The 13,080-nt window shown below is 44.3% G+C and overlaps 1 protein-coding gene across 2 annotated transcripts; it reads left to right on the top strand.

The window, feature by feature from the left end:
• The first annotated feature begins 12 nt into the window (after window positions 1-12).
• On the top strand, window positions 13-12,170 carry LOC104333684 (lysosomal dipeptide transporter MFSD1-like). Of its 2 annotated transcripts, XM_075436157.1 has the most exons (13): window positions 13-59; window positions 277-377; window positions 2,310-2,434; window positions 2,531-2,586; window positions 3,358-3,501; window positions 3,985-4,143; window positions 5,632-5,747; window positions 6,603-6,703; window positions 8,609-8,720; window positions 9,361-9,498; window positions 10,074-10,213; window positions 10,371-10,482; window positions 10,782-12,170. In XM_075436157.1, exons 1-13 carry the CDS (start codon window positions 41-43, stop codon window positions 10,896-10,898), a joined length of 1,440 nt encoding a protein of 479 aa, XP_075292272.1. In that variant the 5' UTR covers window positions 13-40; the 3' UTR covers window positions 10,899-12,170. The 2 variants fall into 2 exon arrangements, with proteins under 2 accessions (XP_075292272.1, XP_075292273.1); XM_075436158.1 differs by lacking the exon at window positions 10,371-10,482 and having other exon boundaries at window positions 10,782-10,884.
• Window positions 12,171-13,080: the final 910 nt, after the last annotated feature.

Genomic DNA, 13,080 nt, shown 5'->3' with positions numbered 1-13,080 from the left:
GGGCGCGGCGGCCGCGGCGGGGGAAGGGGCGGGCTGACGCATGGCGGCGGCGGAGCGGGGTGAGCGCCGGCGGGAAGGGGGGTTGGGGGGAGGCACGGTCGGGGGTGCGGGGCCTGCAGGCGGCGGCGGAGCGGGGTCAGCGCCGGCGGGAGGGCGGGGGGAGGCAGGGCCCGCCTGGCTGAGCCGCAGCGGGGGGATCGGCGGGGCCGGCGGCCGGGCCGGGCCGTGCGGTGACGGGGTGCGGTGCGAGGTGGGTCCGTCCTCTCTGCCCCGCAGCCTCGTACAGGTTCGCGGTGCTGCTCTTCAACTGCCTCCTCACCTTCGGCTCCTACTTCTGCTTCGACATCCCCAGCGTCCTGCAGGAGCAGTTCCAGGGGGTAGGTGCGGGCGCTCGGCAGCGCGGGCGGGCGGGAGGGAAAAAGCAGAACCGGCAGAACGGAGGCCTCTGTGGTGTGTCCACACCTCTTCCCACGGTGCCAGTGTGGGAGCCGTGCTCCAGGGTCTTATCTTCCAGATGCTGGGGTGGGGGGTTGTGACTGGCGTGTTTGTTGCGAGGAAGGTGCGTGAAGCCGGGACAAGCCATGTGGGGCTGGAGTTCTCACTGCTGCCCGGAGAACTGGAGATCTCAAACCCGGCCTTGGTCAGTGATTGCCAGCTCCCCGTCCAAACGGCTCTTTGCTGTGCTTAATGGAGTTCAGAGTCAGAACAGCATTCACACCACTCTGCACGTAGCAGATAGGTAGCATTGACCATTTTAGTACCTGCACTGGACTGCAAGACTAGTGATGCTGGAGATCAGAGACTAGAAAAGACTTGCTGGGTCTTCAAATCCAAACCTCCTGGTACTGCAGGTATCACGTCACGCATTTGTTTGCTACCCAAAAGACAGAGCCCTGCAGGGAGATCACAGGAGATCATATTCTCAAATGCTAGAACATTCCACTGTTCAGGGTACAGACTGATATCCCAGTTGATTTCTGGGATTTCTCTAGTGATGCTGGAGTTCCACAGTTCTTACCTGAATTCCTGACTACCTGACGGAAATCCTTACCAGACTCATTTACCTGTCATTACTGCAGTTGTTTCATGTCTTCAGAGAGATGGTTTTACTCATGCTGGTGGATTACCATGTGTAGGCTGAGAGCCACTGTCCTGTTCTTTGTCTGCTTCCATAGCAAGATAGCTTGCGTGGAACTTTTTTTTTTTTTTAATGCAATTAATCCATAACATTCAGACAGTGAACTGCTGGCTAAATTGGGTGCAGTTTGTCATTGGAAACAGGAGTAAAAAGAGAAAAAATAGGTCAGTGTTTATTCCTTGATCTTCCACAACTTCTGTAGGTCTGTGGGAGAAGAGTCAGTTATTTATTTATGGAATAAAGCAAAGGTTATGTCATATTTTGTTGCCTAGGTAACTTCATAGGGTAATGAAACTAAGCCATATTTTTCTGTGTTAGGTACTGTGCAAACAGTGGTTTTTATCTGTTGACGCTCTCACCATGTTTTTGTTCTGAAGAATTTAGCCTCTACCTGCCTTACACAAGCGGTACAGTGGTAGTCGGGGCATCTAAGACCAGTGCTTGCAGTGCAGTGCACTTTGTTCTAGAGAGCTGTTTCCCCACAGCCGTGGACATTTCTACTACAGCAGATCTGAGGGGGTTTGTAAATATGATGGCTGTATAAAAATTGTGTGGTTAAACTCACGCTTTCCTTGTGCTTATTCAAGACATCAAGCTTGGGCCTACTGGTGTGGAAGACCTAGCATCCTAGATCTAGGTTTTTTTCCTGATCATATGGAGTCGAGGAAATGTTGCTTTTCAGTAGCAACAATGGTGTCATTAAATCATGCCAGGACTCCCAGTTTCCTACTGTTCAGCAAATGCTTTATAGCTGTGAATTAATATGGACTACTGCTAAGTTTCATATTTACACACTGCTTAAGACTTTATAGTATGTAACGAAGAGTCACATCAAGCTAAACTATAGCCAAGAAACTAAGGGATCAAATAAACCTCATGGTGCAGTCTCCTGGCTTTTCTCGTGGACTGAAATGTGTAAAAGTGCTGAGCCCCTGCCACTACTGCCACAGGAAGGGAAAGGGAAGATGTGATGTGCCGATGGCCAGTCATTTCTCATTTGGCAAAGGCTGGCTTCCTGCAAGACGACACAAGTCCTGTAATTCCTGGTTGTGGAAGTGGGAACTGAGTAGTAGAAATCTAGCAGGCAAGAACTTAACTTCAATTTTAAAGGAATGCATGGTTTTTCATCTGTGTCTGCTTCCTAACACTGACTCTGTGACTTGTTGTACAGAACTTGACCTGCCCCAATGGAACCCATCGTAACAGCACTGGGCATAATAGCACACTGGACTGCGTTGAAGGCTTGGGAATGACACCTGCACAATACAATTTGCTGTACGCGATCTATGCTTGGACGTAAGTCACTTTTCTCTTGCTTTGGGGGGGCAGGGTAGTTTGCTAGTTGCTTCCTAGCAGCAAGACACAAATGTTTCTGTTCTTGTTTTCTCCTAGAAATGCAGTAGTGGTTATTCTGGCAGGATTCCTGATTGATAAACTAGGAAATCGCTGTAAGTTCTAAGCATTGATTCATTTATTCTTGTACTGAAGTGGGATTTCAGGCTGTTCTTTCAGTGTGAAGGGATGATCAAAGGTTCCACTTCAGCAAGATCACAGAGGGATGGGAGAGGAGGGACAGCTCTGTGTGTGGAGCACGTGACTGTCTGTTGAGCAGCTCCATGAAGGCAGCTGAGACTTTTTTTGTCCTTTGACTGCTGACTTATCTGAATTTACATAGCAATGCAGTAAATGTGCTTTCCTCTGAAACACATGTAACAAGGAATAGTGTTACCTGTTTTCGATGGGACAAACTGATTACTTAGAGTTCTGTTCCCTGCTCTGACATTTGTTCTGGCATGTGCCATAGTCTAAGGCCCAGCAGTCCCAGCAAATGCAGTTATGTGCTGTATCACAGAGGCAGACATCTTACAGAGGAGGAGACAGAGGCACAGCAAAGGAGGTGGCTTGTTCTAGGCCATAGTCTGCAGTGTAGCTCAGGACAGGAACAGGGACTCTGTAGAGCTCAGAGTCCTCTATCTGAGTTGTTCTGCCTCTTTAACCTTCCACTATGGTACATATCATCATCATTTTGAGGATTCCCAGGTCATTTTATGAAGAGACCAGTCTTTCCACAACTAAAATAATGAGGGTAAACTGCTGGAAGCCCACAGGTTTACTGGCCTGTTGTGAGGTTGCTCTTTTGCTTTTTGACAAAGAGTGCTTTTGTCCTGACCTCAGCATGTCTGTTGAGGTTTGTGTATTTTTTTTCTGTTTCTCCCTAGTTGGTGTCTTTGTTTTCTCTCTTCTGACTCTGCTGGGATCATCAATCTTTGCTCTGGGCTCACATTTCAAGGGGTCGCCATACCTCCTACCAATGATGCTAACAGGAAGACTGCTTTTTGGCTCTGGGAATGGGTCACTTACTAGTAAGGAATTCACATTCTTAATTACGCCTCACCAGAGGGTCATGATACATTTCTATTTTGCCTCTTAGACCCTTGTCCTACTAGTCAGCTTCACCTGCTCTGCACCAGGAACCTTCAGTGCTACAGAAGAACACTGCTCCTTGAAGGGTTGCATGGATTTAACATGTGCCGAAATGTTTAAAAGTCTTCCCCTCTAACAAGTTTGTCCTTCTCCCAAGGATGGGGACTGACATGTGATTGCTATGCCTTTGGGGTTATTCTTCCTTGGCTTATTTGAGGGATAAGTTCACCTCCCGTGTCCCAGCCTGATTTAGTACATGTTAAAATGACTGCAGAGTTGACACATACTACCTCCACTTGGGATGCGTAGAGGTCTCTTAGCCCAGCTCAGGCACCTGAGCTTGAGAGGCTGTGTTTGTTGCTTCTGTGCAATGCTCTTGGCCAAGCCTGTCTGTTCAAGAGAGGATTTTTGTTTTCTCCAAGTTGTGCAGAATCGTATCACAGCCTTCTGGTTCAAGGGGAAGGAACTGGCACTGGCGTTTGGACTGACTCTGTCTTTCTCCCGTCTGGGGAGTGTCCTCAACTTCTTCTTCACCCAGCAGTTTGAGGCAAAGTTTGGAATGCAGTGGACACTCTGGGGAGGTGAGTTGCTTTGGTGCTTTGGCCTTTTGTTTTCTAGACCTGAGGCTAGCTTGTTTAGTCCAGTTATGAAAAGTACCTGAAAGAGATAGTGTAGTTAGCAGGAGGAAACGCATTATTTTCCAGTTTTTCCCATTGCTTTCTGTATGCAATGGGGTGGTGTTTTCTTCATGGATGCCTAAAAACCCTTTCTAAAGCTGTAGTGTCGGCCTGACAGTTTTGTCTACAGTTTTCTTGAGATTCCTTAATATCTGCAGTCACAGGTAGTCAGTACTTAATATAGGTTTACTCACATGGAATGGAATCTTCAGAGTGAAACAGAAGAAGAATGTGGTATTCTGTATTTTAGCTAGCAGAATACGCTGGTTCTGTAGTAGTATCTGTGTTGGTCTCAGCATAAAATACCTTGCATGTGGACTGATGAAAACCGTAGGTTTAAATTACTGCAAGCAGCAGAATCTGAATTACATGTTTCTTAGTGTGAATCTGTTCTAGGGCTAATCTTTACAGGATTTGAGTTTCTGCACTCTTTTGTGCAGTGAGATGGGATCTGTCTCTAGTGGAAGGGATGATGTGGAAGGGATTTCACAGTGCAGTTAAGTAGTGGCACTCAGGTCCTCTGATGTGCTGCAACAGTGATGTTAGGGAGACCTGCCTCAGGAGTATGGGCCATCACCCATGGAAAAGAGCATGCATCTGTGACATAAATCTCTTGCAGAGATTGAAACCTATTGCTCTCCAGAGAAGAAATTGGGACAGGCGTGGCATGTTGCATCCTATCTGACACTATTAGTTTTGTGCTTAGGCAGCATTTGCAAGCACAGCACAGCGACTTTAGTAGCCCATGAAGAGATAAATATATCAGACAAAGTGTCTCTGTGTCACAGAGATTGTTTTGGTTCTTTGGAAAACCAAACGGATGCAGATCTCTTTCTGAGAGAAGGATGTCTGCAGCAGATGCCTGTTGCCAAACTTGCTTCTGGCATATCCAGCATAATCTGACTCACTTCTCTGGAGCTGAGCGTGCTAACAGTTCATATTGCTGTAGTAACAGCAGTACATCACATAAATGGAGAGGTATAACTTCCAGTACTAGTCTGTGCGTGATAACCCCTCCTGCTCAGAGGCCATGGAAGTTTCTTCATGTCTGGCTTCTTTTAACCTTGGGCTTGTTATGCACAGGCCTGATGCAGGCCAGAAGGCATTCTGGCCATAGTCCAGTGAAGTGGACAAAGAGCTCAAGGACTCTGACAGGGTGGTTGGAGGTGAATAGCCCTACTATATGGCTGCAGTAGGGAAGGCTGTTAAGAGAAGCCAGGAGTTGGAGTCATAGACAATTCTGCATATTACCTGCAGTTGGTTTTGTCATTCAGCTGTCTCCACACTGAGGGTCTCTTTGACGGCCACGTCTGGCCCATGTACTTAAAACACCGGAAAGAAATGGAGGATGGCGGTGTGGATGTTGTCTAACACCTCTTGTGTCTTTTCCAGGTACCCTGCTCTGCATGCTTGGTTTTGTTTCAGCCCTCACAGTCAGTGTACTAGATAAAGTAGGCATGAAGCAACTGGGCTTGGACGGGGTTATCCAGCAAGAATCCAAAAAAGTGGTATGTGGTGCACAGACAGCTTTCCACCTCAATCTTTGAAAGCATGGGGTGCATGTGTACTGCTTTTGCAGAGCAGGGCAGCCTGCAGTAGTACGAGCTGGTCCTGGCCAGAAGAGGGCATTAAATACACCAGTTGGTTAAATCTTGCAGGACAGCTCTTCAGGTACATCTGAGGATATTGCATCTGCAAGCCACCAGACAAGTGTAAATTTTCTGTTTCAAGCCTATGTATTTGCAGCCTTCCAGAGAGCTGAATTAGCGCTCTGAATGGCATTACTTTCTGAGCCAGTGGATTTTGTGTATAGAACTGGCTCACAGGATCTAAGATAGAAAGCAGCTAATTTGGTCAGTACTGAACAATCTTTTGCCAGCCCTCATCTTCCATTCCTCCTTGCATTCTTTAGTCTAGGAATAAGCATTACAGGCAATAGGTTGCAATTTTTATGGCACTCAAATCTATTAGGTTCCTTCTCATGACAATATTCTTACTGGTTTCTGTATCTCAGTGTTGTGACTCCTGTTTATACTGTGTCTTTCCACTGTGTTTCACTTAAGGTTTTGGAGTAGGCTCTTAATAGGCCCTGCTTAGAATAGTCTTTTGCAGTCATAACCTTTATGAAAATAAAAAGAAAGCTTCTTTTTTTTTTGTTTTCTTTACTGAATGGTGTTAGAGAGGAATGCTTTGGAAGTCAGCACATGCCAAATTTTGCTTAGAGGTACATGAACTGCCTTTCAATTCCCTTTTACCTGCTGTTACTTCTTAAGTTTTTTGTGACCTTCAATGGCTTGCAGAAAATGACAGTGTGAAGCTGAAGTCTGTTTGCTGGTGATTGAGGGCACATCTTATCTTTGCAGCGGATTCAGGACATCCGTCGACTTCCCCTTCGCTACTGGCTCCTGGTCCTCACCATCATGTTCTTCTACAATGGAGTCTTCCCCTTTGTGGCAGATGCCAGGTATTGCTCTGTGGCTGTAGTCCCACTGATACGAGCCTACCAGAGCCTTGCAGGATTTTTAGATGTCTGGAAAATATGGGGGTAGTACGCTTGTTCCTTCCACTCATGAAACACAGAGAAACATGCCTTTAACACATATTTAAAGTATATGAGGGTTCTTTGACCTTTCTTTCACTTCAAAGGTGAGGGAGACTTCTGAAAGAAAGCAAAAATAACTTAAAGGGAAATGATTCATCCAATATTTAAAGCTTGGAACACTGCTAAAGGAGGATCAGAAGGATTTGGGAGAAGGGGAAGAAATACTTCATTTAAAAAATAGCCTGTAGACATTTCACCTTTGTGATAGTCCAATAAAGTGGCTGTCTTTTGGGCTGCGAGGGTTGTTAGATTCATGGGCCTGGGGCAGTTCTGTCCTGCAGTTCCTGCATGTCTGCTGTGTTTGGAACGAAGCTAAGCTTGCAGCATCCTGGGTTGATAAGTGAGGGAACGTTTGCATCCCACTGCAAGGCTTGCAGACTTCCGTTTTTATGCCTTCATTTGCTTAAAACAAAACAGCACCCTGCCCAACTAAATTGGGACTCCTACTTCTGTCCTGTGGCTCTGCTACAGACTTGTCATTTTGCTGCTTTTTTCCTGTTTATGGATGATGGAGCTTCTATCACATAATGAGTATGAACTTTTATATTAGCAAAGGCCTGCAGTAAAAAAAAAAATAAATTTTGGTAGTATTTCATTAGTGATGTATAGTAAGCCACTGTGAAATCAGGATTGAAGAAATGTCATCAACATTGTAACAAATGTATGAGTTGAGCTCTTAGTAAAATAAAGACATTCAAGATGGCAAGGATCATCAAGGCCTTAATGAGACGGGCTTTTTATCAGTTGCCCTCTCATTTTAACTGAAAACAGTGTCTATTGATCACACAGAATCCTCATTTCTGCAATTCTGCCTCCCTGCAGAATTTTTTTTTTTGCTCCCTGTGGAGCAAAATTTCAGTCACCAAAAGTCACGTTTCACACACCTTTTCTAGCAAAAAATGCTGTGCTGCTTCAGAAAAAATAATGGTCCCAAGGCCATTGCTCTTTGGCTAAGTCTGTTCCAGTAAATCTTTCAGGAACAGTGTCTTGTTTCATGCTTTGGTGACAGCACAGGCTATAAAGGCTCATTATTGCTACTAGTAAGGAGCCAGGCAAGTAGCCAAACCAGGTTTAAGTAGCTACAAGATCACTAAATAAACTAGTCTTTCTAAGCTATTATGACTGTATGACTGTAAATTCTGTAAAGAATTTGAGTAAGTTTTAATGCCATTTTTGCATGTCCCTAACAAAGGCGAAAGTCTGACTTCTGGCAATGAGAACAAAACTTGGTTTATGTGTTGTTTATATGCTTTAACCAGAAGTCTCCTTAAAGGTGCCAAGGGGGAATTTCTAGTACTTCTAAAATGCAGGTGTTCAGTTTAAATGCTGATCTTTGCTGCTGGATTATTTTAAAATACTATTCCTGCCCCTCAGAATTCTCACCCTTGATTTGGTAATGATTTCTGCCTCTTCAAAGAGAATGTAAAAAATCCATCCTTATGTTTTGGACAGGTGACAGCAAATTTCTGCTTGTGAGCTGTGCTGCTGTAATTGAACATATGCCCAACTTTAACCTGCAGTTTTACTCTGTACTTGCAGAAGCGTCTTGAAAGTGTCCATTTAAGCTACCAGCCTCTCTGTGGTGTTCACCAGTTAAAACAACAAAGGCTTAGCACTACAAACCAGATGGAACCAAACTTGTTTACAAGTCCTCTCATTAAAACCATTCCTGTCCATATGTTTGTGCTCATACTTACATTCTGTCAAAATAATCAGATCAAGAATCCTAATTATGTCATCTTTTCCCCCCCTTCCTTTTATTTTTAGCAAGTTTATCCAGGATAAATATTCTGGTTACAGCCAGCAGGCAGCTGCTTATATTGCTGGGGCAGTGTACGACAGCTCCCTTGTTCTCTCTGCAGCAGTTGGCATATTAATTGTGAGTACCCAAAACCAGAAGTGCTTGCTGATAACTTATTCCTAATTTTTTGAAATGTCTTTGTTACAACTCCCTCAAAAAGAATTTAGCCTGTGTTGCTGAACAAGCAGTCCTTTAATTCCTTGCAAACTGCAAGAGGCACTTTAGTCTGAATTCAATTACAAGAAATAATGTTAACCTATTTTTCCCTCTGTCCCTTAATTGCGCTACAGTAGCATCAAAGCATGGCCAATGGTGGTATGTTTTAAGAAGTCTGAGACTGCAAAAGAAAGAATCAGGATAAGCTTTGCAAGTAGATGGGAAAGGACAAGGCATGTAATCCGTCCCTGTTTTGTTAAAACTCTTTCTTTGCTTATTTCCATAATTGTTAGGGCATAATGGTGTGGTTTTCCTCCCCCTTTATTAAAGCCTGCTATTTCACATGAATACTGGACACCGATTCTCTGACAAGTGTTTCAGTCTTGGTTCAGGAGTATGCAAGAGGAGCTAGTAATAGCTGGTCTGCTACAATATTGACAACTAGGAAATGACATGTTACTGCCACTCCTGCCAGCCCACTTTGCACAGCCACTCACGTTACTAGGATCTGTGGGAAGCGAGTATCCCTTGCAAGAGGCCTTCTGTTTGTTTCCTTTGCCAGGACTACGTTGGACTGAGAGGTGTCTTTGCTGTTGGCTGCGCTGCATTGACTCTGCCAGTCTTCGCTCTCCTGGCATTTACGTTTGTTCCTCCATTAGTCTCTACCATCTGGTTGGGGATTACTTACTCCTTTGCTGCTGTAAGTTCACAACCCTGCTGCTGTAGTTGAGTGTTTTGTGGCTCTGCTCCTTCTGCACCCTGGATGGCATATATCACTGCTCATGTTTCCTAATGAGCAGGTTTAGCAGCCACAGTTTGAAGTCATCAGCTCCCCAATCCTGAAGACTTTGGTTAGTAACAAATAACCCCAGAGAACCAATATGGAGCAAAATGGAAAGCAGAGTCAAGGACCATTTGATAGTGTGACACATTAATATGTTTATGCTTTTCTTAGTGCTTTTTCAGCTTGAATGTAACACCTGAATCTCCTTTGAGTCTTACGAACTAAATCATCAGGTCTAACTCCCCTTCAGAAACCCGGAGTCAGGTTATTCTAGTTTCAAATAATGTGGTGTCTGTGCTGTCTCAAGCTGCTTGAAGAGAATGGGGAACAGTCTAGAACCAACCAGCAGGCTGGGAGGGATAAATACCAGAGTTTTTGAAGAGAAAGTAGAAATGTTTATTTAGTGGGAATAATTCCTTTTTAAACCAATGACCATCTAACACCTTTAAACAAGGCTTTGCATTAATTCCTCTTCTCCTGACTCCTACCAGGCTAGTATGTGGCCATCCATACCTCTTGTGGTCCCCCAAGCAACTTTAGGGACAGCTATGGGGCTTGCAACTTCTGTGCAGATGATCGGAGTTGGCCTTTCGAATCTGATTGTTGGACACATTCTAGGAACAAAGTCCAGGTGAGGATGCTTTTTCTTTTCAAGCAGAGACATCAACAGTGCTTTAGTGGAGTGAACAGAAATCAGCATCTTTGCATCCTGTGCTGCAAGGAACTGCAGAGGTGCCGTAAATATCTTCAGGCAACTAGTTTTTCTGTCCTGTTTTGGCCTTTTCTAGTGAATTAAAGATCCCTCTGTGGCGCTGGCAACAGATGATGATCTTTATGTTGGCAAACACTATTGCATGCATTGTTGCCTCCATTAGCCTGAATGTTGTGGACAAGAAACAGGTAAGTGTGACAAAAGGTGAACAATAGCCTTGCATCATCGAGTTGCTTTTATTGATGTAATAGCTGTTGGGTGTGTATGTAAGTAATTCCCCCAGTATAAAAAATGGGACTGCATAAAAAAACAGCCATCTGCCAAAATACTGCATGGCCTAGTAGTCTTACCTAGTATCAAGCTATGGGTGGCTGCTTTTTTTTTTTGCAAGAAGGGGAGGGGAAGGGCCAGGACACAGCTGTAGCAATACATTTGTACAGGAAGAACTGTATCCTTTTTGTCACTAACTGCTTCTTTGAATTTCTAGGGTGGGATACTGAACAGAACAAGAAAGGGAGCACCTGTGGAGCAGGAGGACAGAGACCCTGCAGATGCAGCACCGCTCCTTGATGAGGACACAGGAAATGAAGGCTCTAGCAGCTGAACAATGAGCAGTGAGAGAACAATGACAGCTGCCAGACACAGAGCTGATCACTTCTGTTTGAAAGCAGATTTTTAGCCTGTGTATTTTAAACGTATTTAAAGGGAATCTTGAAGGGAATTATCTACAGAAGGGGAATGTTTCTGTTATGTCTAGCACACAAGTGAAAAGTGTCTGCTGTATGGTTCTTAGGCATTCTCCAACATACAGAAACCGGCATGGGGCACTTTAAGAACTACACCACAGCAAGTGAAACTAACCTAACTGAAGCTTGTTCATAAGCCATTAGATAGTTGCTTTTCACTCTTGCATCAGAAGTGCCCACATAAGGTGTGCCTGCCTGGTCTACCACTGTTTCTCCATCACAAGAATCTTGTACATCAGCACTTACTAATGCACACACCTTGGCAGGCCTGCTCTTTCAGTTATTGCTCTAGATTAGCATGCATCTTTCACAAATTACATATCCATGCAAGTGACACCATCATTATTCTTTAGGCAGGAGCCTGAATTAATCAGATTACCTTTTGCACACAAGCCTAGCTTAACCGCTTATTACTTTACTAGAAATGCTTCCATAAGCCATGCCTATTCATTTGCCTTCAAAAGTGTAAAAGGTTTTGATCTGAAATTCTGTCACTGAAATCAGGGTGCTCTTACTCATGAATGCTAGAGGCTTATTTTACTCAGCCAGCTGCCCTTTTCACTATGCAAAATGGTCACAAACACTGACACAGTGTTTACAAAAGCACAGAGGATGCTTTAAGAATGAAGTAAACTAACATAGCCAAGTACAAGGAACACTGACGTGAATGACTTACGTAAATTATTACATATTCTTAACAGAAAGAGCAGTTCTACTCAAGTTGCATTTAATATAAACTCTAGTAGACTGAAAGAAATTTAGGCACTGACAGAATCCAGTAAAGTCATATTTTAAGTAGATGTCACAGAAGACAAGTCTACCACTGTGAATTAATTTCATGCCACAGACAATTAAAGGTTTTCCCTCTTGTAGTCTGGTACAGCAGAAGTTTGGGGGTGGGGTGAGAAGTCACAGAACTACAAAATGACAGACTCCTTTAGTTTGGCAGGGACCTCCTGAGATCATCTAGTCCAACACCCCCTGCTCAAGCAGGGTCAGCTGGAGGTTGCCCAGGACCACGTCTGGTCAGAGTTTGAGCATCTCCACAGATGGAGACTCTATAACCTCTCTGGGCAACCTGTCGCAGTATTTGACCCCTCTCACAGTAAAAAAGTGCTTCCGTGCATTCAGATGGAATTTCGTGTGGTTTAATTTGTGCCCATCGCCTCTTGTCCAGAGGAGTCTGGCTCCCTCGTCCTTACTCCCTCCCAGCAAGACTGGTAAGATCTCCCTGATCCTTCTCTTCTCCAGGCTGAAGAGCACCAGCTCTCAGCCTCCTCTCTTATGGAACATGCTTCAGTCCATTTACCACCTTTGTGGCCTATGACTGCACTCTCTCCCTATGTCACACCTCATACTAGGGAGCCCAAAACTGAACTTGGTACTTGATGTGAGGCCTCACCAATGTTTTCACTTAGCTGGTTAAATTAGACTCCTGGTAGACTGGGACTTTAAGTACACCCCTCAGCCTCCAGTAGTCACTATACTACTCTTCAGTGCTGAAATGCTGCACTTTCATTTTTTCATAGTGGAAAAATTCCATGGTGAATTTCCAAATGCAATTACAAAAACCCACATGCAGTAGTACTATTACTCATGTTGGAAGCTTGTGTACAGAAGAAAGCATGCGTTCAACAGAGCTGATATTTTGTGTAAATACTACCAACACCCAGCTTAAAAGCAGTGACTTCAGGAAGGCTGGCAGGAAGTCATCAGCTTTCTCAGTTTATATACCATACAATGCTGCAGCTAAACTCAATGGTGTGCTGTAATGAGTACTGGGATACCCACTGAAAGTGCTGTACTTGATTCTTCAAGGAAGAAGGTCAAAAGCTGTTTGCCATCCCATAATCTACTTCCAAATTACCAGAGAAGAAACTTTACTCTCCTGTTTTGAAGAAGAGTTATGACATACTTTCCTTAAAATCTGCCACTGGTTAACAAGGTTCCTCACAGCGTAGTACTAAGAATCTCACTGCCTACTCTGATGTTTCACTGTGAAACATTCCTGCGTATTTCCTACATTCAGCGTCTATAAGG

Source organism: Opisthocomus hoazin, chromosome 15 (genome assembly GCF_030867145.1).
Source record: "Opisthocomus hoazin isolate bOpiHoa1 chromosome 15, bOpiHoa1.hap1, whole genome shotgun sequence".
Taxonomy (NCBI): domain Eukaryota; kingdom Metazoa; phylum Chordata; class Aves; order Opisthocomiformes; family Opisthocomidae; genus Opisthocomus; species Opisthocomus hoazin.
Note: the sequence above shows the minus strand (reverse complement) of the source record. Positions and strands in the feature narration are given on the sequence as shown.